General features: G+C 54.2%; 2 protein-coding genes across 4 annotated transcripts in view; one reads left to right on the forward strand and one right to left on the reverse strand.

Moving 5' to 3' along the window:
- ABHD12 (abhydrolase domain containing 12, lysophospholipase) overlaps window positions 1-18441 on the forward strand; it is an 86777-nt gene extending 68336 nt beyond the window's left edge. For 2 of the 3 annotated variants that reach the window (XM_017541433.2, XM_037743069.1), the window contains exons 4-11: window positions 356-475; window positions 3932-3962; window positions 5757-5802; window positions 9586-9715; window positions 10678-10715; window positions 11128-11207; window positions 12597-12679; window positions 15031-15400. In XM_017541433.2, coding sequence (XP_017396922.2) covers window positions 356-475; window positions 3932-3962; window positions 5757-5802; window positions 9586-9715; window positions 10678-10715; window positions 11128-11207; window positions 12597-12679; window positions 15031-15313 — 811 coding nt within the window. In that variant the 3' untranslated portion in view covers window positions 15314-15400. Of the gene's footprint in view, window positions 1-355; window positions 476-3931; window positions 3963-5756; window positions 5803-9585; window positions 9716-10677; window positions 10716-11127; window positions 11208-12596; window positions 12680-15030; window positions 15401-16273; window positions 16402-17766 lie in introns of those variants that run through there. The other variant, XM_017541430.2, reaches the window with a different exon arrangement.
- A 2412-nt stretch (window positions 18442-20853) lies between these two features.
- The window catches only part of PYGB (glycogen phosphorylase B), a 53505-nt gene continuing 46810 nt past the window's right edge, over window positions 20854-27548 (reverse strand). The window contains exons 17-20 of the mRNA XM_017541426.2: window positions 26062-26269; window positions 24495-24629; window positions 23145-23211; window positions 20854-22484 (exon numbers count right to left, since the gene is read on the reverse strand). Of these exons, the coding sequence (XP_017396915.1) occupies window positions 22332-22484; window positions 23145-23211; window positions 24495-24629; window positions 26062-26269 (563 nt within the window). The 3' untranslated portion in view covers window positions 20854-22331. The remainder of the gene's footprint in view (window positions 22485-23144; window positions 23212-24494; window positions 24630-26061; window positions 26270-27548) is intronic.

Below are 27548 nucleotides of genomic sequence, written 5' to 3' on the forward strand. Positions count from 1 at the left end.
CAATTCTCCTGCCTCAGCCTCCTGAGTAGCTGGGATTACAGGCATGCGCCACCATGCCCAGCTGATTTTTTGTATTTTTAGTAGAGACGGGGTTTCACTATGTTGACCAGGATGGTCTCGATCTCTTGACCTCGTGATCCACCCGTCTCGGCCTCCCAAAGTGCTGGGATTACAGGCGTGAGCCACCACGCCCGGCCGATGGGGATAGTTTTCTACCACCCACCCCCATCTGTCCCCCTGTAGTTAGATGGAGTCTGCAGCTTCCTGATATCGGACCTAGGCTGATTAAGTAATACCACAGGGTGAGGACAGAAGGAGCATCTGATCCTGTGCTCCCCTCTGTTTCTGTCTCCAGGCACACTGTTCCCGCAGTCTGGTGGAAGAACGCCCAAGGCAAAGACCAGATGTGGTACGAGGATGCTTTGGCTTCCAGCCACCCTATCATTCTGTACCTGCATGGGAACGCAGGTACCAGGTGAGGGGGAGAGCCCATCTTCACTGTGGAGCACGGCTCCTTTGTAGAGTGGGAATGTCCTGGTCCAGTCTGCTGGAAACCAGCAAGAACAAACCTGAGGTCCCATAAAATCGGGTCTACCGGCCCACTGCAATGAGGGAGAGCCTCCGAACAACAAAGGGAAAGGCAGAGTTCTTACAGGATTGGGGGGAGGCGTAGTTTAGGTGAACTTTACATGAAGCAGCATTCCCACAGGTTGAGGCCAGCAGGGATGTGCTCCTTGGGGACCAAGCATGGGAAGCTGTGTGCAGATGCCCCTTATCTGGAGCTCCAGCCTGAGATGGAGGAGACTGAGTCTTGGTCAGTGGCTGAGCTCCCTGGCTAGAGGGACATGTTTTTTTTCTCCCTGTTGTAATCTCAAAGGACACACCATCTGCTGGTATGTGATTTGGGGAGCAGGGTTTCTCGGAGAACAAGGGCTTTGGGGTCCCTCTGAGGATGGGTCATCATGGCACTTGGCTGTGGCCACCTTGGGCCCTTGGGAATGGGCATCTCCAGCTCACTGGAAGCTGGTTTTCTCCATATGTTTCATGTGGCCTGAAGTGGCAGACAGATCTTTGTTACTTGTAAGATAGCTCCAGGGTGCAGACAGGTAAAGCCGGAGCCAGGGCAGCCCTGGAGGAGAAGGCACACTTCCTGGAAAAAAGGTGGCAGGTGCTGAGAAGGGACGGGAGGGAGAGGCTGAAGGCAGCAGGTGCTGTGGTCCTCGCAGGCCGCCCTACAGTGTGAGCTCTCTGCTTCCGGCTGTGAGCCCCGTGCTCAACCTAACGGACTGCTGGTGAAGTACATGCACTATTTGGTTGATCAGCCGTGCTCGGTTTTATTTCAGATGCTTTTCCTGAGTGAGTCTAACAGCTTGTCCTTTTGACTGGCTGCACTAGAGTTGCTCTCCCTGCCTTAAAGGCAGCCTGGTGCTCCTTTCACACCATGTGATTGCTGTTCAGAAGAGCCTCTTTGGGAGAGCCCAGCATGGGTTCGGGGTGGCGGGGTGGGGAGCGGAGGGAGATGGATGCATTTTTTGAACCAAGCATTGTTTGAAAACCACCACGGTCTTCGGTCTTCGTGTGAAAGAGGCAGCCAGGAGCTAGCGCAGAGGCAGACCCAGCATGGAGACAGGGCCACTTCAGGGCCAAGGGTGAGGGCCAGTGTGGCACCAGGGTGTGTCAGGGCTAGGGGCAAACATTTTATAGCAGAGCCAGCAAGGAGAGCCATGCCGGGCCCTTCTGGAGGGAAAAGCAGGCCAAAGTGGGTGTCTGCATGGTGGAGCTGTGCAGAGGGCATTGCTTAAAGAGCCCAGTGGCATGGCCTGTGAGGTGGTTTCTGTGCCAGGGACGGCGTGGGCAGCTACTGAATCATGCTTGTCCTGCACAGTTTGCTTTCTTCTTTGTCTGGGACAAGCTGCAACGGGTTTTTCTTCTGCTTTTCAAAGAGCAGGCAACTACAAACAGCTCTTGCAGCATCGTTTTATAAATGAGGGAACTGTGGTTGGCTATGAATAAGGTTCAGTTCTGCAGTGCCCATCACGTGATTTAAAAAAAAAAAAAAAAAATGCCTGTAACTTTAGGTTAGGAAGAGATGCTGTGACTTTCAAGGTTTGCTGCCCCCCAACTTCTGCAGAGACTGCCTGGCTGCAGGCCTTACCACCCCCACGTTGCCTGCTTTCTTTGTCCTGTGCCTCCCCAGTGGGGTTTCACAGGTCTGTAGGATCCACTACCGGGTTTTCCTGAGGTCCAAACCCCCTGGATTCCCAGCAACTGTTCTTTTTTGCTTAATGTAGAAAATTGTAGAAACTTAGCCACTGTGAACTCTACAATGATAACTGAAAATATTTCACAGTGTTTCCTCCTTGTCTTGAAACTCATTCCTTTATTTATTTATATTTATTTTTTAAGATGGAGTCTCACTCTTGTTGCCCAGGCTGGAGTGCAATGGCGCGATCTTGGCTCACCGCAACCTCTGCCTCCCTAGTTCAAGTGATTCTCCTGCCTCAGCCTCCCAAGTAGCTGGGATTACAGGCACCGGCCACCATGCCCAGCTAATTGTATTTTTACTAGAGATGGGGTTTCACTATGTTGGTCAGGCTAGTCTCAAACTCCTGACCTCAGGTGATCCACCCTCCTTGGCCTCCCAAAGTGTTGGGATTACAGACGTAAGCCACTGTACCTGGCCTATTTTTTTTTTTTTAATTTTTGAGATGGAGTCTTGCTCTGTCGCGTAGGCTGGAATGCAGTAGCATGATTCCAGCTCACTGCAACCTCAGCCTCCTGGGTTCAAGTGACTCTCCTGCCTCAGCCTCCCGAGTAGCTGTGATTACAGGCGCCCGCCACTATGCCCAGCTAATTTTGTATTTTTAGTAGAGACAGGTTTCACCATGTTGGCCAGGCTGATCTCGAACTCCTCACTTCAAATGATCCGCCTGTCTCGGCCTCCCAAAGTGCTGGGATTACAGGCATGAACCACCACACCCTGACCCTTTATATTTTTGTTTCTGTACTTTTGGCTTCCTCCTTCATCTCATCCTGGTCTCTCACCAGCAACACTCACGACCCCACACCTGAAATGGTGACACCATTCCTGAGGAAGGAGGAGCACAGCTGGGGAGTACGGAGAGTGTGGAGTGGGACCCCCTCCTCCCAGGTGGCCCTTGTCCCTGCTGTGGGGTTGGTCCAGGGTAACAGCTGGCCAACAACTGGAGAGAAAGTAGGAAGGAAGCCTAAATAGGCCTCAGACGAGGAAGCACAAACTGGGGGTATGTGCTGAACGGGCTCAGTCTCAGTAGTGACATGCGCGTTGAAGCTGTAGCTGGTGGGAGGCGACTGTTCCGGCACCTCAGGGTCTCTGTGAGGAGACTCTAGGAGCATATCCCATGCGCAGATCACATACATGTGAAAGGCAGTATGGCAGGGTGGTCACGGGAACAAATGGAAGTTAGTGGCAGGTGGGAAACAGCAGAGATGACCAGGAGATGAGGCCAGGGCAGCGTGGCTAAGCAGAGTTCTGAAGGTCAGCTGCGGCATGGAGTGAGAAGTGAGGGCAGAAAGTGCCCACACAGGTCCCTTGGGGCACACCCTGTGTCCACATAGGGGATCCCTGGCACACGTAAGCTGGGAGGGGCTGGGGTAGGGTGGATGAAGCCTTGCTGTGTTTCCTTTAGTGTCTTTCTAGTTTGGGGTTGTAGATGTGCATTACCTACTGAAAAATAAAAGCAGTCGTTAAGAAATCTCCCCCAAAGTGCTAAGACCATCTGCTCCTTGGCACAGCACTGCCATAGGCGAGTGTGGGGCCACTTAGGGGGACCCAAGGAGGAGGTTGCCCTCTTTCATCGGCCCCTCCCTGGTTTGGAGTACAGAGGACGAGTTGACCTGGGGCCCAACTCTGAGAAGATGCACTCACACCGTGTCCTGTTTCCTTCTCCAGAGGAGGTGACCACCGCGTGGAGCTTTACAAGGTGAGTGCAGGCGGCACCCACACCTGTTCCCTGAGCTTTTCCTTCCAGGGCAGGAGATGAAGGGAGTCACCAGACTCACAGCTTGAGAATTAACCATTGCTGGGCTGTTTCTGTGTGAGGGTCCTGCTGCTGTTGCCCAGGCTGGAGCGCAGTGGTGTGATCACAGCTCATTGCAGCCTCGATCTCCTGGGCTCAAACGATCCTCCCCCTTTAGCCTCCTGAGACTGCAAGCGCATGCCAGCACCACACCCAGCTAATTCTTGTTTTCTGTAGAAATGAGGTCTCCCTATGTTGCCTGGGCTGGTCTTGAACTCCTGGGCTCAAACCAACCTCCCACCTTGGCCTCCCAAAGTGTTGGGATGTCAGGAGTGAGCCACCATGTCCTGCCTTTTGTTGGGCAACTTTTGGGTGAGCGTGCTGGAGGGTAGGGCCTTGGCTGCTCTGCCGTGACCGCCTGTCACACTGCCTCTAGGGCTGGGCCCTAAAATCAGAATGTATGGGTGTGGTAGACCAAGTGCCAATATTGGCAAACTGCATAAATGGCATTGGAAGTTGTTTTTCAGTGTTAACGTTACTTGTGTATAAAATGAAAAGAGAAACCAGCTGCTCCAGGTGCTGCTACACTGACTGCCAGATTGCAGGCTCACCCCAGCAGGGGTGTGCAGGTGGGATTTGAATCAGCTTCTACACATACAGTGGGAGTGCCTGCAGGGCTCCCCAGGGACTGGGAGTGCCTAGGGCAGGGTGTGCAAACCTTCACTTATGCTTGGTTGCTTGGTTTTGTTCTTTATCTGGCTGTCTTGAGTCTTGGAGCCCAAGAGATGCTGTTGGAACAGCCTCACTCTCCTCCCCTCAGAGGGGTCTGCACTGGTCCATAGGGCAGAAGGGTCACAGACAGAAGCAGGAGCACACCCAGCTCTGTGCTGTTGGAGGATTTTCCCCCTGGGGTAAATTGCATTAACTCAGGAAAGGTGGGGAGAGTTTGAGAAGTTACTGGTCTTTCTTTAAGGTTTCTGTTAAAAGAAAGTTCACCCTGCTGAGGTCAACAGGGCTGGAGCAGGTTGGCTCCAGGTATAGGCTCTGCGGTGGGGGTATAGGCTCTGCGGTGGCCGGGAGCTGGCAGGGAAGTGCAGGCTACGCTGGGGAAGCACCCGGCTCCCTCCCTAAAGAGGGGAGCAGTGATTCTGGGTGACATGATGTTGTGCCAGTCTCCCATGTCGCTCTGGGCACACCCCAGCAAGGGCACGGGGTGGGTGTGTGAAGAGTTATCTAAATGAGAGAGGTCAACTTGTCTGTAGGGATTTAAAAAGAAAAATAACAGAAAAAAAATTGACAAGTGCTCTTACAATCCAAGAAATACTGGGTTACAGCAAGGGTCCCCAGATGGGATCTCTGCACGGTGTAGCCCCCACCTCCTGGGGGTGTGCCATCACACTGCAGCATGGTGAGCTGTCTGTCTCCAGAGGAGGCCACCCCAGAGGCTTCCCTGCAGCATGAGTGGACTGCAACCTGGGAACTTGGGGAGTCTGCGCCTGGCCCCCTAGCGTCTAAGCAGCAGGAAGGGGATCCTTCCTGCATTCCCAGGCAGGGATGTCGGCAGGTCCTGCAGCGGCAGTTGGCATCTGCATTTCATAAAACCCAGTCAGGAGTCGGGCAGCATGTCACAGTCTTTACGAAGCCGCCATTGCCTACAAGGCACAGGCCAGAAAGCTGGATGAGTTTAGTAAGAGGCAAGGTGCCCTCAATTCAGATGCTTGGATTTGTTGCCAAAGATATTTATTTTTCACTTTACAGGTGCTGAGTTCCCTTGGTTACCATGTGGTCACCTTTGACTACAGAGGTGAGATTTCTTTTGAAAGATCATCTGAGCAAAATTCCACTGCCTCCTGGTGGTATCCCATGGGCAGGCCTCACTTGGAGAGGCTTGGAGCAAGGCCAGCGCCTGTGTTAGCTGTGCTGTGATGGTGTTCTGAGTCCTGACAAAGCCCCTGATGGAGCTGCTGGGAGAGTCCCTTCTGGTAGGGGAGGCTCAGCGCATGGAGCCCCCATCAGATGCCCTGTCAGCAACATTTTTTTTTTTTTTTTTTTGAGATAGGGTCTCACTTTGTCATCCAACCTGGAGTGCAGTAGCATGATCATAGCTCACTGCAGCCTTGAGCTCCTTGGCTCAAGGGATTCTCCTGCCTTAGCCTCTCGAGTAGCTGGGACTAGACATGTGACACCACCCCGGCTGTTTCTTTTGTTTGTTTTTAGTAGAAATGGGGTATTGCTGTGTTGCCTAGGCTAGTCTTGAATTCATGGCCTCAAGTGATCCTCGTGCCTCAGCCTTCCAGTGCTGGGATTACAGGCATGAGTCACTGCACCCAACCTGCAACATTTTAAATTAGAAAATACTGTCTTTTTTTGCTTTTTGGATTCAGATCGTCTCTGCAGCTGGACATCAGACACGTTTTATGCTCATCAAAGTTTGTCTTATTAAAGTTATGAAGACAGAAAGAACTGTTAAGAGAGGCCGAGCACAGTGGCTCATGCCTGTAATCCCAGCACTGTAGGCAGCTGAGGCAGCTGGATCACTTGAGGTCCAACATTGTGAAACCCCATCTCTACTAAAAATACAAAAATTAGCCGGGCGTGGTGACTTGCTCCTGTAGTCCCAGCTATTCAGGAGGCTGAGGCAGGAGAATTACTTGAACTCTGGAGGCGGAGGTTGCCGTGAACTGAGATTGCACCATTGCACTCCAGCCTCAGTGACAGAGCAAAACTCCCATTTCAAAAAAAAACTGTTATGAGAGAAGATAGATTCTTCTGTACCTCAGCATTTGTGCCTTTTTGAATGAACCAGGGCTTGCCACTGAACAGATCAAAAATCTACAGTTTGATACATACTAAGGACTTTATGCTTTAATGGGCAACAGAAATACTTGGTGTTAACAGTGAGCGACTGGTTGGTTTGGTTTTGGTTTTGGTTTTGTTTTGGGACAGGGTCTCACTCTGTCACCCAGGCTGGAGTGCAGTGTTGTGATCTCAGCTCACTGCAACCTCTGCCTCCTGGGTTCAAGTGATCTTCCCAACTTAGGCACGTGCCACTATACCTGGCTAATTTTATTTTATTTTTTTAGGAGAGGGTTTCACCATGTTGCTCAGGCTGATCTTGAATGTCTGTGAAGGTTGAAACCACCTACCCGCCTTGGCCTCCCAAAGTATTAGAATTACAGGCATGAGTCACTGTGCCTGACCAAGTGACTGTTTTAAAGTATATTCTGGCTGGGCACGGTGGCTCACTCCTATAATCCCAGCACTTTGGGAAGCCAAGGAGGGAAGATTGCTTGAACCCAGGGGTTTGAGATCAGCCTGGGCAACAGGGCAAAACCCTGTCTGTACTAAAAATACAGAAAAATTAGCTGAGCATGGTGGCAGGTGGCAGTAATCTCAGCTACCCGGGAGGCTGAGGTGGGAGGAAAGCTTGAGGCCAGGAGGCGGAGGTTGCAGTGAGCCAAGATCAAGCCACTGCACTCCAGCCTGGGTGACAGAGCAGGACCCTGTCTCAAAAAAATTAAAAAAAAAAAAAAAAAAAAAAAAGTATTCCATAATGTGCCTCAGCTGGAGAGATCAGAGATGATGGCAGTGTGGCTGGCTGCCTCACCTTCTGGGGGCCAGGCAGGGTATCTATCCTCAGACCAAGAGGAGATATGGGAGGGACAAAGGAGAGAGGCTCTCACCCGGATGTGGGGGTTGCATTAATTCTCTCTTGCTGCTATAACATATTACCACAAACGTAGTGCTTTAAACCAGCATACATGTAGCGTCTTGCAGTTCTGGATGTCAGAAATTGGAATCAGAGTGGAAGAAGGGCCCTCAGGGAGGATGATTGGCTGCCCTTTCCAGCCGCCCGTGTTCCTTGACTCACAGCCCTTCTGTGATTGAGTCCCAGGTCACCTGGCTCTGACCCTGACTCTCCTCTCGCCCTCTTCCTGATGAGGACCCTTGTGGTTATTTCAGGCCCATCCAACTTGTCTAGGATCACCCCCATCTCAAGGCCAGCAGTTAGCAGCTTTCATTCCTTTCACACCCTTCATTTCCTAACGATGTGACCCAACACGTTTACAGGTGCCACTGATTAGGACGTGGACACTTTTGGGGGCCACCATGCTGCCAACCACAGGGAAGAAAGTTCCATCAGGATGAGAGTTATGGGCTGGGAAAAACTCTACAATGAGGAGTGGGAAAGTGTTTGCCCTCTCCTCCTTTTCTCCATGCTGACATGGGTTCTTTTCTGCTGCATGCTAGAGACCTTAGGAGAGGCAGAAGGGGCGGCCTCTTCCCATTCACCTCCCATACTTCCTCAGGAAATGAAATCCCATGCAGCAGTTTAAGTTCTCGTGTAGTCTCCACGTTTCTAGGTGGCACCGAGACTCCCGGCCCCGTCTCTGACTGTCCTGCCGTCTCCCTCACTCCAGCTGCCTCTGTCCGCATCCCTCTCCCTCCTGTCCCTGTCTCTGTGTCTGTCTCTGCCTCCTGTCCCTGTCTCTGTGTCTGTCTCTCAGCCTTCCTGTCTGTCTCTGTCTCCTGTCTCTCTGTCTCACGTCCTGGTACCCCTGCCTCCCTGGCCTTAGCCCTCTGCACGGCTCCCTCCCTCCTCTGGTGTCTGAGGTGGGAAGCGGGAGTGCAGCACTAAGGCACTAACTTCTGGGTTTGCTTACACTGCACAACTGCTCTTTCTGACCTTTGTGGTGCTTTCAGATCATCTGATGATGACTCACTGTTGAGCTGCTGGAAAGACAATTGCATTCCACCTTTGCTGGATACCCTGGGAGGGACCCTTGGGGAGGTTGTAATTTGTGGGGCAGAGATGGTAGTATTTTCTGTTATGCAAACAAGATGCTAATTAATCCTGAGGGGAACCAGCCTCTTTCCCCTTTCTGGGTGAAAGTTGCCTTGAACCCAGAAATGTCCTCCCTGTTCTGGGAGCCTCTGGACTCTGTTCCGTGTCCTGCCCCCGACAAAGCCTTTGGTGTTGAGGAGGTAGGTGGGCTGTGCATCTAACCACGCCATCTGTACTGCTGCTCATCTGTCTGCTCGTCTGAGCTCAGAGTGGGGGATCCTGGATGCTGCTAGGGGAGGAAGGGGAGAAGTATAGCGCTGAGGATGGTGGTGACAGAGGTTTCCACTGCTGTAGACCTCACTAGGCTGCCTGTTAAGAAAGATAGGGAGAAGGTGGGCTCACCCCCCGCCATTGAGGGCAAGGCACGCCCCGGCCCTGGCCTGAGGATGCTGGTGCCAGCTCTGAAGCTCTATGATCTGTTCTGTTGACTCAGCTCGCTGTTAGTTGCCATTCAGATTTGCAGCTCACCAACTTAGAGTGACCCTGTGAGGGGATGTCTGGTTTGTGCAGTCAGCAGGGGCAGGGCTGCTTTCGCCAGGGCTGGAGGGGACGTGGGGGTGTGCCCGTTTTCTCCACTGTGTGCTCTGCCCAGTGACCTGGGTGGGACTGTGGACTCTGGAAGGGCGGGCCGGGCGGGCCCCTCCCTCTCCCCTCCTGGCTCTGGGCTCCTTTGGGGAGGTTTGTGTGTCCAGGCTCCATGAACTGCCTTTGACCTCACCTTCTGACATTTCTCCCTCCCAGGTTGGGGTGACTCGGTGGGAACGCCATCTGAGCGGGGCATGACTTACGACGCACTTCACGTTTTTGATTGGATCAAAGCAAGAAGTGGTGACAACGCTGTGTATATCTGGGGCCACTCTCTGGGCACGGGGTAAGGGCGACAACGCTGTGTACATCTGGGGTCACTCTCTGGGCACTGGGTAAGGGCTCCCAGCACGAGGTGGCCTTTAGTGGGAACCAATCTTCCTGGTGACTCCCATGCCTGGATCTAGAGAGGCTGCCATTCCTGAGGACGCTGTGGCACTATTAGTCCCAACCAGCTTTGCTCCTGTCCTGTGGCAGAGGCAGGAGGGGAAGCTCTAAAGAGACCCCAAAGGGTTTGAGCTCCTCGTCCAGGAAGCGACTCAGGACAGACATAGGCAGCGGAGGTCAAGGCGTGTCCACAGGGAGACTTGGCCCTGAGGAAGAAATGTCTTCAGAGCTGGGAGAGGGCACAGTAGGTGGTTTGCTTCCCACAGTGGCCAGGACGGGAGGCACTTCCACACTCAATTTGTGGGCAGCCTGAGTCATCTGCTGATTTGAGGTCCACAGCCTCTGTGGGACCCAATCCCCAAATCTTCACTGCCATTCCCTTTCTGCCACTATTCATTTCAGGGCAACCCTTTTGCATGCTGGGAAGCATCCAGGAGAGAAGTGGGTGGGGGGCGCTGGCCATCCCTCTGGCTGTCTGCATGGGGCCCACCAGGCATGGTCTTGGGCTGGCGAGAGGCCCTGGGCATGGTGGGCTGCAGGAGAGGTGCAGGCAGATGCTGGCCACCCCCAGCCAGCGGGCGGCCCAGTCAATAGGAGGGCACAGGCAGCAAGAGGCAGCAGGACACACCTCAGGGACAAGGAAGCTGTGGAGGCAACCCTCATTGCAGGGGTCAGCTGATGGCGGGACAGCCAGGTCACCCCCAGTGCTAGAGGCATCTCCATTTCCCCAACTCTGTCCTGAAACTCCAGTAGCTTCACAGACCCCATGCCTCCTCTGAACACTTTGCAGCATAAGACCCATCTCATCTCAAAAACAATTTTATCATTATTCAACTGAGCTATGTTTTTCTTTCTTCCCAGTGTGGCAACAAATCTGGTGCGGCGCCTCTGTGAGAGAGGTGAGCGCCTCGTTGGGCCCCAGCCATGGTGGTGAGCATTTACAGTGCTCCCGAGTCCCGGCCCTGCTGCAGGTGCTTAGTGTCCTCATGGAGCAGCATGGGCTGGACATTCGGGAGGCGCCCAGGGCTGACCACATCACCCTCCCCATGATATACCCATGGAGCTGGGGAGCCTCACACAGGCCTGGCCCCAGAGAGGCTGCATCAGCAAGCCTGCTTTTTAGGAGTGACCAGAGCCATCTCTGGTCCCCTGGCGGGCGACCCTGGAACTATCTGAGGCCTGCCGAGGTGGATACCTGGGAGGAGGTGCTGTGGGCTCCCCGTGCTGTCTGGGGGCCCCTCAGAGCCCCACTGGTCGCATGTATGTCTCTGGCTTCCTGCCCACCTCTCAGTTCCCTGTTTGTTTATCTAGAGACACCTCCAGATGCCCTAATTTTGGAATCTCCATTCACTAATATCCGCGAAGAAGCTAAGAGCCATCCATTTTCAGTGGCAAGTACAGATTTTATGAAAATCTAATTTTTCATTATTAAAATAATTACTATAGAAATAACTAATTACAGGATAGATTATAATAATTATTGAAAATTATTATTTAAATATTCTAATGAATATAGATTTCATTAAAAATTAATACTAGTTTCGGCCACAGAGCTGCCCAAGAAGTTTATAACCTGCAGCCGGGTGAAAGGACAGGTCATAGTTGGGTCTTTTGATGGCATCTGGACCCACTGGAGGCCAGGACAACGTGGCATCATTGACTGCATTGTATTGACAGGACTGCCTTCCTGCTCAGGAGTGGAGCTGGGGTTGCCCCCCCGCCCAACTGTGTATGAGGACAGTGCTTGCAGGGCTGGACTCTGGACCAGGGAGTCTGGCCTCCCAGTTGTATTTTGGGGTAAAGCCCAGGTGAACCCTAGTGGGAATTCTGGGTAAGCCAGGCCCCACCGAACCTATGCCCTCCCCAGCTGGGAATGGAGCCTTGGACCTTCTCTTAAAACCTAGCCAGTTGGCTGGGCGCAGTGGCTCACGCCTGTAATCCCAACACTTTGGGAGGCCAAGGCAGGTGGATCACGAGGTCAGGAGTTCAAGACGAGCCTGACCAAGATGGTGAAACTCCGTCTTTACTAAAAATACAAAATTCAGCTGGGCATGGTGGCGCGTGCCTATAACCTCAGCTACACAGGAGGCTGAGGCAGGGAATTGCTTGAACCCGGGAGGCAGAGGTTGCAGTGAGCCGAGATTGTGCCACTGCACTCCAGCCTGGGTAACAGAGCAAGACTCTGTCTCAAAAAAACAAAACAAAACAAAAAAACAACAACCAGAAAAACACCTAGCCAGTTATTTTCCCTCATTCCCACTTTGGTTCGTGATCCGCATGTTCCCCACTGGCCATGTATTCTTCGGCCTATGTCCATCTGTCCATCCTGTTCTCATGCTGTTCAGTTACGCACCAGGAGAGCCTTTTAACTTATCTTACTTTTCAGTGCTGTTTTTCTTAAATTGTGTGAGGAAACTGTCTGTAGACTCCATTTTCTCAAGGGTGGCGGCCCTGGTGTCTGTGGGAGGACTGGTGTCTGGGCTGGATTCTGGCCTGGCTGGGAGGTGTGGAAGCCCCATTTTCAGGTCAGCCCCTGCCATACCAGTCTGTGGGGCCTGGTAGGTGAGTCTTCTGTCCCCAGCAGCAAAGCCAGGACATGGCCAGAGCAGAAGGTGCCAGGGCACAGCTCTGGTGGCCCCTTTGGCTATATCACCCCTGCTCCCTTAGGGTAGTTATGGGCAATGCCTTATAGATTCCTGAACTTAAACTGTCTGCATCCTTGACCTTTGCCTGGATATCTTAATCAGTGCTTCTGAAAATGGTTTCCATCTTGTCTCCAGATATATCGATACTTCCCTGGGTTTGACTGGTTCTTCCTTGATCCTATTACAAGCAGTGGAATTAAATTTGCAAATGATGAAAAGTGAGTACTGTGGGAGAGGAACTAATTTTTCTATTTAGAAAAACTCTGAGAATCCCTGGATAAGCTTCTTTAGTCACAGTAATCAGATAGAGTGGAATTCAGAGTATTTAGGGTTGTTCTCTAACAAACAGGTCTCTAAAAAGGGAAAACCTGCCAGGGACCGTGGCTCACATCTGTAATCCTAGCACTTTGGGATGCTGAGGAAGGCAGATCACTTGAGCCTAGGAGTTTGAGACCCTGTTGGGCAGCCTGGTCTCGAACCCCTGACCTCAGGTGATCTGCCCACCTCAGCCTCCCAAAGTGCTAGGTTTACAGGCATGAGCCACTGCGCCTGGCTGATACTGTTCTTCAGAAATTGACCTTGCCTCAGCTATTTGATTTACGTTTGGTTATAGAAAAATATTATAGTTTATTAATAAAAATCTATTAGGTAAACCAAAAGTTAAGTATTCTAGTTAAGGATTTTTTTTTTAAAAACGTTTTTCAGATTGTATTGACATTGTCTTTGTGATATTTTTATTTCATGGGTTTTGATTTCTTCAAAAAAGAGGAAAAGTAGGTGCTATGGCTCATGCCTGTAATCCCAGCATTTTGGGAGGCCAAGGTGGGTGGATCATGAGGTCAGGAGATTGAGACTATCCTGGCTAGCATGGTGAAACCCCATCTTTACTAAAAATACAAAAAATTAGCTGGGTGTGGTGGCACGAGCCTGTAGTCCCAGCTATTCAGGAGGCTGAGGCAGGAGAATCACTTAACCCAGGAAGCAGAGGTTGCAGGAAGCCAAGATTGTGCCACTGCACTCAAGCCTGGGTGATAGAGCAAGACTCTGTCTTAAAAAAAAAAAAGGTCGGATGTGGTGGCTCACGCCTGTACTCCCAGCACTTTGGGAGGCCAAGGCGAGTGGGTCACCTGAGGTTTGGAGTCCGAGACCAGCCTGACCAACATGGAGAAATCCCATTTCTACTAAAAATACAAAATTTGCTGGGTGTGGTGGTGCACGCCTATAATCGTAGCTACTTGGGAGGCTGAGGCAGAAGAATTACTTGAACTCAGGAGGCAGAGGTTTCAGTGAGCTGAGATCGCCCCACTGCACTCCAGCCTGGACAACAAAAGCGAAACTCCATCTCAAAAAAAAAAGAGGGAAAGTAAGCCACCCTATACATATTTAGTTATTTTCAAATCTACAATTTGAAAATTGAAATTGTAGATTTCAGAATATGAAAAAAATGGAGTATTTTTTCCCCTCAAGTATGTTTTGGTTCTAAAAATAAAAATAGAACAAATGAAAAGTTGAACAAACATTATAAGCAACAAACCCTGCTTGTTTGTAAATTTTACTGCGTTGGAACTTGAAAAAGAATTATCTAAATGAACTGGATTCCTTCTTTAAAAGCCAGGTTGAGTACTATGCCCCTGAAACTGCCTTTGGCCTTGACCCTCCCAGCTGACTCAGGTGGAGAGCCTTTGGCCTGGGTGAGACCGCAGCCTCAGCTCACCGGAAGTCAGAGGCCTGGCTCCCAGGGCAGGCGGGGCTTTCCTGAGCTCAGGTGGGCCTTGGTCTGGGAAATCCCAAGCACTGCCACTTTCTCTAGAGCCTCAGGTTGGAGGGACTCAGACATCAGAAACGCCTTAGTGGGAAGCAAGAGTGTGTGCCTTCTGCCAGCAGCAGAGACAGACAGCGTGGGGGCTCCCCACTGGGTCCTGCTGCAGGTGCCAGGAGTGCACCAGTGTTGCCCTCAAGGAGTATGCAGCACTGTCGGGGATAAAGGAGACTTGGGTCAGGCGCCACCTCAGTGAGGGCCGCACAGGAGAGCCCAGGCTTCACCGGTCCTGGCAGCCCGTGCTTCTGTTATGTGATTTGCTGAAGGATTTAGATCTGTCTAACCTACTAAAAATCCTAATTCACTTCTAAGTGTTCAGAGTTGGAGTGACCATAAATGTCACTTACACTAATTTAAATTAGAGGGCATTGCTTTTTTTACCAACAGATTCCTAGTAACATTCATTTACACTAAGTTTCTTGGCCCACCTGAATTATTCAGCTTATAAATATTGTTCTGTGACTTTTAAAAAATACATCTATTGGGAAAATAAATCATTTTCAATTTTCAGAAGATATGCTGGGGCCAGTTTTTGGTGAATGAATTGATATATAGCTGTGATTGACACCTGTCACCTAGCTGGAATAGATGTTCATAGAAACAATAAAGGGTTAACTTTAGTTGTCTAGTAAAAAGATACCCAGCAGAAATCGGGATGTTTCGTGAAACATCCCTGCTGCCTGCAGACAGAGGGTCTGGGCAGCCGTGCCCTTTCCTGGGTGTTGGCCTAGCCCCTTCTCCCTCCCACAGTGTGAAGCACATCTCCTGTCCCCTGCTCATCCTGCACGCTGAGGATGACCCGGTGGTGCCCTTCCAGCTTGGCAGAAAGGTGGGTCCTGGCCTCTGCCTCTGGTGCAGCCAGCATGTTGTACACTCAGTCAATGTGGGTGGGCCAGGCTGGGAATGGGCAGGCAGGAAGGCAGCCCCTGCACATTGCATCCTGGGCTGCGCACCAGCCATATCAGGATCAGGAGGCCAGCTTATCCTCCCTGCGTCACCTCCAGGCTGCTTGGGAAGGACACGGGCGGTCTGATGTCAAGGGTGGGGCAGGGGCCCACTGATGCTCTTTCCAGGAGGAACTATGAAAAATCATCAGATAGTTCCCAGTCCCCACACAGGGTTCCCAGGGTGGGCTGCCTATGTTACCAGAGCCCAGGCCAACCTGGGACTCAGCTGGAAGGGCTCATCAGTTATGGGCTGACAGCAAAGAACCTCTTGCTGAGGATCTCTCAAGCCCATTGCAGGAGTCACAGTCAAAACTGATACAGAAACTTCTAGTCTGTTCTCTTGCCTTTGAAATTGCACTGATATCAAAAGCAGACCATGTTGTCTGTGGGGCCTCAGCATTTGCTTTTGCTGAATTTGCTCTCACTGTCAGCAACAGAGCAGGGCAAGAGAACGCTGCCTGGGTCTTGGTAATGGCAAGGGCAGGGCAAACTAGTTGGGTGTGTGCAGGCCTCATCTGCGGATTCAGCCCAGGGCTGGCAACATTTCCTGCTCTGACAGCCCCCATGCAGGCAGGCTCCGTAAGGCACACAGGATGGAGCCACATAGGGCAGAGGCAGGATGCAGAGCCTCCCAGCAGCGCACAGCTCAGGCCTGCCCACTCTTGCTGACGTGGGAGGGAGGGGGTTGAGGTGGACACATTGAGCCCATCAGCTAAGCCTGGGGCACAGACCCTTTTGCCCCAGCTCCTCAAGACTGTGCCGTGGCATCTCCCAGGCACCAGGCCTGGCCCGTCCACCTAGCCGCTCCCCAGAGGAAGGGCAATCTGGAAGGTGTGAGGACAGTGTCTTGAGTGGTGGGTATGCCAAGGAGCCAAGCCTGGACCCAGCTCCTGCCAGCCTAGTCGTGACCAGCTGTGGCGACAGAGGCAGTGTACGTGGGACTCTGGACTGGTTTCTGTTGAAGGGGAAGCTGCCAAGCTGGTGTTCCTCAGGCTGGGACCTGCACACCCGGCTACTGCCTCAGGCGCTGGCCTCTCTCTTCTCAGCTCTATAGCATCGCCGCACCAGCTCGAAGCTTCCGAGACTTCAAAGTGCAGTTTGTGCCCTTTCATTCAGATCTTGGCTACAGGCACAAATACATCTACAAGAGCCCTGAGCTCCCACGGATACTGAGGTGAGACATTCCCTTCCCACCCAGGGGCTTTGTCTGGGCAGTGGTGGCTCACACCTAAGCATGAAGCAGGTGGCAGCTGCTGAAGCTGCTTGGGGGGCCCTCAGTGGGGTCAAGAGTCACCATGACCTGGGAGCCTTCCGTTTCCTTGGCAGAGGGGTTTGAGGGAGTACCTGTCTCCCCTTCCAGAACTGTTCCCGTGATCATGCAAGGCGAGCCGCCTCCCTGTCACACAGGGTGTACAGATCCACACCAGCACACAGCGGGACACACACGCTCACAGGTGGCTACATGTTTGGGAGCACTCAGACACAGACACCCCAGCTGCTCCCGGGTTAGGCCAGGTCAGGCTACTTTCACACACCTCTCAGGTGTACACACTGCCCCTGGGCCAGCTCCTCAAAAACCTGTTTGTCCCCAGCTACTTCTTGAAGGGACGCTGTGCTCGACTGCCCTGCACTGGCAGGACATGGGCTGCAGCCCAGAGAGGCATCAATAGCCCCCTGGGCCTGGGTGCAGCGTCCAAGCCTGAGGGTGAGGCCTTGGCAGTAGTGACGAGGGCAGCGTGTGGAGCGGACCAACACCTGCCCTCTGCACTGCCCTGGGCCCTGTGCAGGTTGCTGCCCAGACTCACCTACCTGCCTGTCAGAGGACACAAGCCCCACCCCACCGCCTGGGTGGGTGGCCTTGGGCAAGATGCTAACTGTCTCTGTGCATGGGACAAAGCTGCTGAGCCCAGGGAGAGCATGAGATGCTTCGATCCTGAGCACTGGACCCATGGAGGGGACTGCTACTAATGGTGATAGTGTTGTGCCAATTGGCTCCAAAAAGTAGGTCAAGGTGCCAGTTTCTCCCTGCAGGGGACTGAAATTGGTGGCCTGAATCACCTCCCGGTGCTAACATCCCAGGAGTAACTTCTGCTTTTCTTCAGCCGCCTTTGGGAGTTCCAGAGGCAAAGCTAAGCTATGTCCCGTTAGCGGTTTGCCATTCCCGGGCACAGGTACCTGGGTTGCTGAGGGGACAGTGAGCTGAGGGAGTATGGGTTTGCTTTGGGTTTATCATTTTCCCGATTATAAAAGGAAGACATTTATAGAAAATTGAGACCAGACTGTAACTCTGAAGCTGAGTCAAGAACCGGAGCCCTGGCCTTGTCTCTGCCTGTGTGTTGGGCTTTGACTTGGCACCGTGCTGCTTGCACCCTGCCTGACTCACTGAGTGCTGCTCTGGGCTGCAGCGAGTCTTCACTGGGCTTTTGGCTGCCTCCTTTCTGTGCGGCCTCTTGCCTCCTTAGATAGCGGCGTGAGGACTGTGAGGAGGGACCTTTGGTCTGACCTCAAATGATTGGCTCCTGATTGTCCTGTGGTCTAGGGAATTCCTGGGGAAGTCGGAGCCCGAGCACCAGCACTGAGCCTGGCCGTGGGAAGGAAGCATGAAGACCTCTGCCCTCTTCCCCTTTTCCTCCAGTCAGCAGCCCGGCACCCTGGAGCCCCGGGGGGGCCAGCATCTGCGATGCTCAGGAGCCCAGCTCACACCTGGAGAGGACTCAGATGCCAGGGGGGAGGCCCCTGCAGGCCTGCAGTGCCCGGAGGCCTGGGCATGGCTCTGTGTGGAAAGCCCAGGTGGCAGGCATGTGGCCTTCTCTTCTTGCTGCCACTCAACTTAAGATCTTGTTGGGAGACCTACTTGACAGTAGCCGGCCATCACTGCCTGGTTGATGCTGCACTGATTTGGGCAAGGGGAGTCCAAGCAGGGGACTGTTGGGGCTCGGGACCATGCTGAGCTTTCCGGAACCACCTGCAGAGAATGTGGGATCCAGGTTCTATCTGCCCCTTCCCAGCACATGCAGAATGACTCGTGGTTCCATCGTCCCCTCCTACCCTGTGTACCTGCTTGCCTTCCTCAGCCGCCCTGCCTCCCCCAGGCTGGTCCACTCACCCACAGTGGAGGTGCCTGGGATCTGCACTTCCTCCCCTTTTACCCACCTGTATGCTTAACCTGGCCTTAGACTGAGCTTTATTTAAGAATAAAATCGTGGTGGTGGTCTTTTTGCTTCTCTGCAGCACGAGAAGGGTCAGTGTTACCTCCTGCCATGCCAGGTGCCCCGTATACTCTCAAAATCCCAGCCCTACCCAGAGCCAACCACAGCCCCAGCCAGGCTCAGAGCCCAGAGCCTCCGGCCACTTTGGACCCACTCCATGACTCAGCCTCAGGCTATGAAGTTTTTCAGTCCCAGCAGCTCAGAAACTTGCCAGGAGTAGCAAGTTTGGTTCACCTGCCCACCCCTTTCTCCAAGTTGCAGGCCCAGCATCAGCAGCTGTGGGCTGGCAGGGAGCCCAGAGGCCCCTTTTTGCTGGAGTCAGATCTAGAGAATATGCAGGGGAGCAGCTGAGTAGATGCTCCTGAGGTAAGCTCATGAGAACACTGGCCCTCCTGGCCAGGGTCTGCCCCTGGTCCCTAATTGGGGTGTGTCAGTTGTGTTCTGCCCACTCATGGCCCCAGAGACATGCCCCCAAGCTGTGATCTCCTTGCACTGCTGACCCATGGGACCCAAGTGGCACCACAGAGCATCTTTCTGTGAGGCTGTAAGAGCCGCTGCGCCAGGCAGCCCCTCCTTCAGGATGCAGGTGGACTCAAGCACAGAGCCTGGGGCTGCTCTCCTAGCCTCGATACACGCCGCAGCTCCTGACCATGAAGTAGAGGCAACCTGCTCTATCTGGGCAGGCCTTCGTCTTTTCTTCGTTTTTTGGTCTACATAAGCTAGTTTGGATCTTTTGCTGCGCGACTGAGGCACAAGCTACTGGTGTGTTTGTTTTTGAGACAGAGTCTCGCTCTGTTGCCCAGGCTGGAGTGCAGTAGCGTAATCACAGCTCACTGCAACGTAGGACTCCTGGGCTCAAGCAGTTCTCCCACCTTTGCTTCCTTCCCAAATAGCTGGGACTACAGGCACGTGCCACCACACCCAGCTAATTCTTGTATGTTTTGTAAAGATGGGGTTTTACCATGTTGCCCAGGCTGGTCTTGAACTCTTGAGCAGTCCTTCTGCCTTGGCCTCCCAGAGTGCTGGGATTACAGGCATAAGCTATTCTGTTCACCCAAGCTACTTTTTTTTTTTTTTTTTTAAACAAAATGCTAACAGATGCAGATAAGACTGAGAAGGGTGCACTGTGTGGCGGCCGCTCCGCCATCACCCGTCAGCCCATTACATCCAAGTGCCCTGCCCATGGCTGCTGAGCTCAGTACTTTGCTCCAAACAACGAATCTGTGGGACGGAACCCCACAGACCTGGGGAGGCAGGGACTCCCAGAGCACCATCTTGGTGCCCCCCACTCAGGTGACAACCTGTCAGCACCAACCCCTGCACGACCAAGTCTGAGGCCAAGGAGCCCATGGCGCTCTGGCATCCCAGTTCTTGGATCTTCAGGGCAACTGAGCCCTGGGCTCATTTCTCCCAATTTCTTAATCTGCAGCTGTGCAATGGAGGGGGATGTTTTGGTCCCAGGGCTAGGAGTGGGAGACAAAAGCCACAGGTGCAAAAACGGACCAGTATAAATCACACCAGAGATAGCATGTTAGTAAGGGCTGGATTTGATAGGATTTTTAGAAAATAGCTAGCTTGGGCCGGGCACAGTGGCTCATGCCTGTAATCCCAGCACTTAAGGAGGCTGAGGCAGGGCGATCATGAGGTCATGAAGTTCGAGATCAGACTGGCCAACATGGTGAAACCCCGTCTCTACTAAAAATACAAAAAATTAGCTGGTCATGGTGGCAGTCGCCTGTAATCCCAGCTACTCAGGAGGCTGAGGCAGGAGAATCACTTGAACCCAGAAGGCAGAGGTTGCAGTGAGCTGAGATCGTGCCACTGCACTCCCGCCTGGGCAACAAAACAAGACTCCGTAATCGGGGAGGTGGGGGGGAAGCTAGGTGGCTTGGCCAGGTGCAGTGGTTCACACCTGTAACCCCAGCACTTTGGGAGGCTGAGGTGGGTGGGTCACTTGAGGTCAGGAGTTTGAGACCAGACTGGCCAACATGGCGAAACTAAAAATACAAAAATTAGTTGGGTGTGGTGGTGGGTGCTGGTAATCCCAGTCACTCGGGAGGCTGAGGCAGAATTACTTGAACCCAGGAGGCAGAGGTTGCAGTGAGCTGACACCACACCACTGTACTCAGGCTGGGGGGGAAAAAAACAAAACTGTCTCAGAAAAAAAAAAAACAGCTCGCTGTGAAGGCCCACACGGCCCCAGGTCCCACACCTAGTGGGAATGCAACTTTTCTGCCCTCAGTCCCGGAATGACGGGGTATACTTCAGCCCTGGCCCTAGTTTCAGAGGGGGAACCTGCGGCCCACTTGCAGGTCTCATCCTTGCATTGGCACCACCCTGGGCCTCAGGCCTGTGTTCTCATTTCCCACAGCCTCGCAGCACCACCTGCAGTTAGTTAGTAAAACACAGACCCCACGTCAGCCAACCACAGCCACGAAGGTTTAATCAGTTTCTCATACAAGGCAGTAACAATGAGTAGCACAGTGGTGGTCAGGGTGGTGGCCCCAGTGGCTAGCTGAGGGAGTATGGCCTCCCACACAGAGTTGCGGTCTGGGGCAGATGCCGTCAGGCCACGACCACAGCCCAGCACTTGCCCCACTCAATAAAAGGCTGAAGTGCTCTGGTGGGCCGGGCATCGTGTGCAGATCCTTCTGGTGGGCACTGGAGGCCAGGGTGAGAAAGAGCCTCCCCGCAAGCCCAGGTCCAGCATGCAAGATGCCAGATTTCAGCAATTCCACAGGGAAGGACAGTGGCCTGTTCCCTGCCCTCTCTTGGGCAATGGGAGGCAGGTCGCCAGCCTTGAGGAGGAACAAGGCTATGAGGGGCTCAGCCCCACTTCCCAGTGCCAGGCCTGCTGTCCAAGCAGAGTGGAAACGGGTTCCTCTGGGACCACTTGGTCCTTTTTGCAGATGAGGCTGTGGCACCCGTGGAAAGGGAGGGAGAATGGAGCCTGGCCCCTATGTGTACGACAGGAAATGCGCCTCAGGACACAGCAGGAGTCGGAGGGAGGGCGCACACCTGTTCCCCGCCAGGCAGAAACACCCACAGCAGGGCCTCCTCAAGCACAAAAGTGACCAAGTACAATTTTTAGTTACTAAAACAAGAAAAGGCTTCAGCTACTTTCGTGTGTAGTTATTTTTTCTTTAGAATAAGCAAAACCAAGCTAAGCTGCATCAGCCAGCTTCATCTTGACCAAGGCCTCTGAGACACCAGACACAGGCACCCACTTGTGTCCCCTTCAGTCATCCCAGGTCCCAAGCACCCACACAACACCCAGGACGGCTACAAAAGGAAAGCCCCAACTGCATCCATGACCCACATACCAGGTGCAGAGCCAGGGCAGGGGCAGGGGACTGTGAAGGTGATGCCTTGGGGATCCGACCCCTCCCAGCATGGCCAGGAGGCAGGGCTGGGTAAGGTGACTGGGGCTACATGGGCTTGGCCTTTCCCTGTGGCTGGTGGCCCAGATGCTGCAGTAACACATGTTCCCAGGCTTCACTATGGCCACTGGCCCAGACCCGAGAATACAGAGGTTCAAAACGAAGGGCATCAGCTCATAGCAAGATGCGTGCAAAGTTTTGGAGGAGCCCAGCAGGTGGCTCCACCTACCTCCCACTCTGGGTGGGGCAGGCGGGCGGAGGCTGTGGTGCTGGCCGCGACCCTTTGTACTACCAACACTGGCTTCCTTTACAAGAAACTAGGAGACTGTCACTCCTAGCAACTTCCTTCCTTGCCCCACTCTGTCAAAACCACCTTGGCCCCCATGGTCCTTCCTGGAAACATGGTACTGAGAAAAGCAACGACCACCAGCAGCTGGCAAAGTGCTTGGGGAAAAAAAGGAGGTGAAAAGTCAGCAAGGAAACAAAAGCCCACTGGTCCCGCCAAGGCGGGGTGCCTAGTCCCGGGGGATGTTGGGGGGTGGGATCTGCAGGTCGGAGGGCTCCACGCCCCAGATCTCCCGCGCATACTCTGTGATGGTTCGGTCACTGGAGAACTTGCCCGAGCAGGCGATGTTCCTGATGACCTTCTTGGTCCACTCCTTGGGGTTCTGCAAGAAAGGAGATACTAGTTAGTCTCTCGTGTCACAGGGCTAAAGGCTGCTAAGAGCACGAGATTCCAGAGCTTTAGGACTCTGTCCAGACGAGCTCCAAGCCCTGGGGCCACCTGCTAGAAGGGACATTACAATCGTTCGTTTGTTGAAAAGGGGGCCCCACTAACCAGGAAAGCCACCACATAACTAGATACAGGAAGCAAGGAGCTGGAGGGAAGGTACTAGCTGCTAGGGCATGGCCCCCAAGACAGGGATAGCACCAGGTAAGAACTGTCCAGGCAGATTCAGTGCCGCAGGACGGCCAGGCACTCTCCTTCCACCAGGGAGCCTCACAGCTGATGCAAGTTGCAGGCCACACCAGGCCAGGCTCTCCTCCAGGCCAGCCCCAATTGAGGGAAGAGAACGTCCCTCCCAGAGGCCTGCCCGTCACTCAGTTTCCAGGCCCCATGTTCCTTTCTTGGCCATTAGGAGCTGTTTTTTCAAGGGAGGGAGTGACGGTGACAGCTTCCCTAAAGGCAGGCATAGCTGACTGATGACAAATCACAAATCAGAAACACAAACCCCTCTGACCTGCTTAGATAGGGAAATAATCCAACCCAACATGTCTACACAGACCCACCCAGCTGCTCCTCCAGCCTCTGGGCCCAGGAGTCTCACCCGGTACAGCTGGTCCACCTGTGCCTGGCACTGCACGTAGGCTTCGTAGTCTGCGAACACCTTGAACCTGGAATGGGTGACAGGAGGCTAGGCCAGGGCAGCAGGGAACCCTGCTCACGCTGTCCCAAGGGGAGAGTCCCATGGCAGGAGGCCAGGAATCCTCCACCTGGTCCTGCCCAGGGTGAAGAGGCCCACACAGCTGGTCAGAGCTAGGATGCGCCAGGCCCATTTGGCCACGGGGCTTCTCTGTGAGCAACACTTGTGTCCTGGGACACTATTTTAGAAAAATCTTATTTCAACCTAACATTCCTTCAAATAAACTGGCGTTTAAAGCATGTCTTCCACATGCAGGGCCATTACAGCTGCACAAGGGAGAGGCCGCCTGTGCAGACAGCGGAGAGCCATGGCACCTCCTCGGGGCAGGGGCACTTGCTGGGGATCGGCATCTCCATTGGCCACCTATCTCAGGTCTAACGGGATTTTCCTACACAGGAAATAGTGACTTGCAGTTCCTGATGTGCTGAACAAAAATGCCAGATTTGTGAATCTACACACGCATTTCTGTTCACTGTCGAGTCAGAAGCACATTTCACGGAACGCAGAGTTCACAATTTTAAAAGCACTTCCTTTATCACAGGCCTCAGCAGGGCCCAGCTTCCAGCCCAGATCCCAGCATGTGCTCAGATCTGGTGTGACTGAAGCTAACAGGTGACACAGTCATCAAAGAGCAGCAGATAAAACAAACCCAAAGACAGCTGAAAGTGGAGGACAGGTGAATTTGCAGCCTTCGCCGGATTCAGCTTTTGCCAACAGTAAAGAACTGCCCTGAGCTGCAGGGCCTTACAAAGTCTGGAACTCCAGATAACCCACACCATGTGCTAACTGCACTGAAATAAAACACTAACTACATCATAATGTTACATCACTGCAAGTGAAATCCATCTTCACCACTGCCGGTCACTGGTGCTGACACCTACCAGGGTTCCGCAGCCCTTGCGCGCCCCTACCCAACCCTAGGGAGCTTTGGGCCCATGCTCCCTCTACTGGCCTGCTGGGGAATGGCTGCCCCCAGGACCTCCAACCAGCAGATGACGCCTCCTGTTCAGCACACTGGTCCATACGGCCTGGGGGCCAGACTGTGCTGCTGTGGCACAACACCCAGGGCCCCCTGTGTTGCCAGAGGCCATGCAAATGCCCAGCTGGCATGTGAGGCTCTGCCCAGTAAGGTCTCATGGGCACAGTGGAGAAGACATCCTGAGAGCACGGGTTTTGCTCTCCAAACAAGGTGGAATGTCCAACCCACAGGAGGACCCTCCCTCCCAGCCGGCCAACCGGGGAGGCCGGTCCCACCTGTCGTGGTGCATCAGCATGTTCACGACGTCCTTGAAGCAGTCTGGCTCCTTGGGAGAAAAAAAGCCACTGCTGATCTGGTCCACGGCCTGCTTCAGCTCGGGTAGGCGGTCGTAGTACTCCCTGGCATTGTACCTGCAAGGACATGGGCCAGGAGTCAGCAGCCAGTGCCCAGGTGGGCCGGCGTGGGGGATAAGCCATGTTGGTGCCTGGCACAGCTCCTGCCCCAGGATGGCCCTGGGAGCTCAAGGCCTGCAAGGTCCAGGGCAGCAGCCAGTGGCCATGGGTGGCTACGAGGCCCTTTAGGAGGGCCCAGCTCAAGCAAAGGTGTGAAGTCAGAATAAAGGCAATCCCACCTGCTCCTCTGACTGTTAAAAGAAATGTCATCACTAGCAGATCTGCAAGGACATAGTGGCTCACGCCACATTTCTAGTGGACAGGGCCACTCAGAACTTCGCTCATTGTGGAATCCTGGGTAAAGCCTTTGAAAACAGGCTGCCGAAGGGACAGGAGGCAGAGAGGCGCACCCTTGGCTGGGACCTCAAAGATGGAAAAGGAAAAACACAAGCAACGCCAGACAGGACAGGCAGAGCTGGCGTGGGGGGCGGGCAGACATGCACACCCAGGATGGGGCCTGGGTGGGTGACACTGTGTTTCTCCCACAGGCACAGGAAGGGCACACAGGACTGTGTGTTCAGGTCGGAAAGGCGCAGCTCTGACTTCGGGTGGTATGTGCAGGTTCACCTGACCGCACCTAAGGCCTCGTGGGCTCCCCAGTGCTTTGAGGCAATCAGGCAACACCGCCTTTTCTTTGTAATTATCACTTGGAATCAGGCCCATGCCGGATTCCACATGAACATCCAGGTCATGAAGAACAAGGAAAGATTAAGAAGCTGTCACAGACCAGGCGACACTGGGGAGATGTGACAGCCACACACAGTCGGAATGGAACGTGGGCTGCATGGGTGCCAGTGCTCCAAGCTCAGGGCAGCCAATGGAAGGGCATGAGGAGGTCAATAAAGCTCTAGGCGCTGTCTTCAGGATATCTTTAAAATGTTTCCAAAATACCATTTTTAAACTATTTGTAACTGTTACAACTTAGACCAAGGAACCTCAATGGCAGGCAAGCCCCAAATCCCCAAATCGGCAGAGTGCTCCCAGCAGTGTCTCTGGCAGTGGAGGTCCTGCCCAGCCCGAGCCCCATTTCTGTGGGGCTGTGTCCAGCCTGTGCCCCAGGGGGCATCCCTCTAGGAGACCCTCCCCAGGGGAAAGGGCCCTTCCTGGAGGAGCGCCTGGTCTGGCCCCCACAGATTCAGCCTCCGAGCCAAGACAGAAGCAGGCCAGCATCCCCACATGGGCCTCACCCAGAGCCTGGACCCCATCCACTCTGTGCACCTGGAGAGAGTGGTCACCCCCTCAGGCAGGCACACAGCCCTGGGCGGGCACTGACCCTGGCACATTGTCGCCTGGCCCCAAGAGCCCAGCCCAGCCTCTGTTCCCATCCCAACACCCTCATTCTCCATCCTCATGCTGCCAGGTGCCCAGGGGCACAGGAAGGGGCTCGCACCCTTTCTGGTCCAGGGCCTCGACACCCTCCACCCGCAGGCCGAAGATGAAGAGGTTCTCAGCCCCGGCCTCCTCGGCCATCTCCACGTTGGCGCCATCCATGGTGCCGATGGTGAGGGCCCCGTTGAGCATGAACTTCATGTTGCCTGTGCCCGAGGCCTCGGTGCCTGCAGTGGAGATCTGCTGCGACAGGTCAGCGGCCGGGATCACTGCAGAAGGAAGCACTGTTCTCAGCTGCCAGCCCATCCCCCAGGGCTGGGGCATGGAGGGACCAGGCGGTGGCCCCGCTCCCACTCCTGCTCCCCAGGGGCCCAGGCTGGACATGGCCACCTGCCTCTGCAGGGCTCCCCTTTGTGACCAGGGCAGCCTTGAGGCAAAGGGCCCAAGATGGAGGCTCCTGAGGAGCCCCCAAGTGACAAAGGACCTCTGCACCAAAGCCTTCCTGAAACCAGGCCCAGCCAAGGGGCCTGTCCTGGCTTGATGACGACGCCATTCCCCGGTTCCCCGGACCTCTCGATCAGCTCCCTGGATCCTTTCGGGAGGAATGGGGACTCGCACAGAGCTGGAGGGCTGGAGAGGCTGAGGGACAGCAGCCTCGAGGGCACAAGCTGCCCTGCACCTTCTCTATTCCCGTCCCTCGGTACCAGTCACTACACCCAGACACACTGGCTGCACACCCTGCTCTCCACCTTCACCTCGGGCTGCAGCCCAGCCAGCCACAGCAACACTGCCAGGGAGCACAGGGCCCTGACGCCAGCACCAAGGCCCCAGACCAGGCGCCCCAAAGCCTGCTCTAAAGATTAGCAGGAGTCAGCTGGCCCCAAAAGACACATGAGGAGGGGGGCCCAGGCAGCACAAGGGGACAGGAGACACTTTGGTCAGAGGAGCAGGCAAAGATGAGCCACAACACCGAAGTTCCTGGCCAAGCTGGAGGCAAGCTGGCCCTTGAGTGCAAGGGACCTCACCTGCCAGGTACCACTGAGGAGGGAGAGCAACATGTACACCAAGGCGGCAGCCAGGCCACAGGGACAGCACCCAGGGACCAACCCCAACCCACCACCACCGAGTCTGCAGGACAACAGTGGATCAGCCCGCTGGCCTGCACCATGGCAGTCTGAGATGGCCACGTGGTCTGAACTAGGGGAGCCCTTGGCCCTCAGTGGCAGGAGGGGAGCGCAAGAAGGCCAGGCTCGCATTTCCCGCCATCTCACCCTCAGGCCCAAGCTGCCCTCAGGAAGCACAGACGAGGCAAGTGCTGGCACTGGAGCACAGTGGTGGCCAGAGCAGGCAGGTGGTGATGAGCAAGGATGTGGGCGGAGGAGGGGCAGTGGGCTGGGGGATGCTGGGGGCCCACACAGTCACTGGCCAGGTGCATGTCCTGCCAGCAGAGGGTCCCGCACAGTCACTGGCCAGGTGCGTGTCCTGCCAGCAGAGGGGCCCGCACAGTCACTGGCCAGGTGCGTGTCCTGCCAGCAGAGGGGCCCGCAC

Source organism: Cebus imitator, unplaced genomic scaffold, assembly GCF_001604975.1.
Source record: "Cebus imitator isolate Cc_AM_T3 unplaced genomic scaffold, Cebus_imitator-1.0 Scaffold134, whole genome shotgun sequence".
Classification (NCBI taxonomy): domain Eukaryota; kingdom Metazoa; phylum Chordata; class Mammalia; order Primates; family Cebidae; genus Cebus; species Cebus imitator.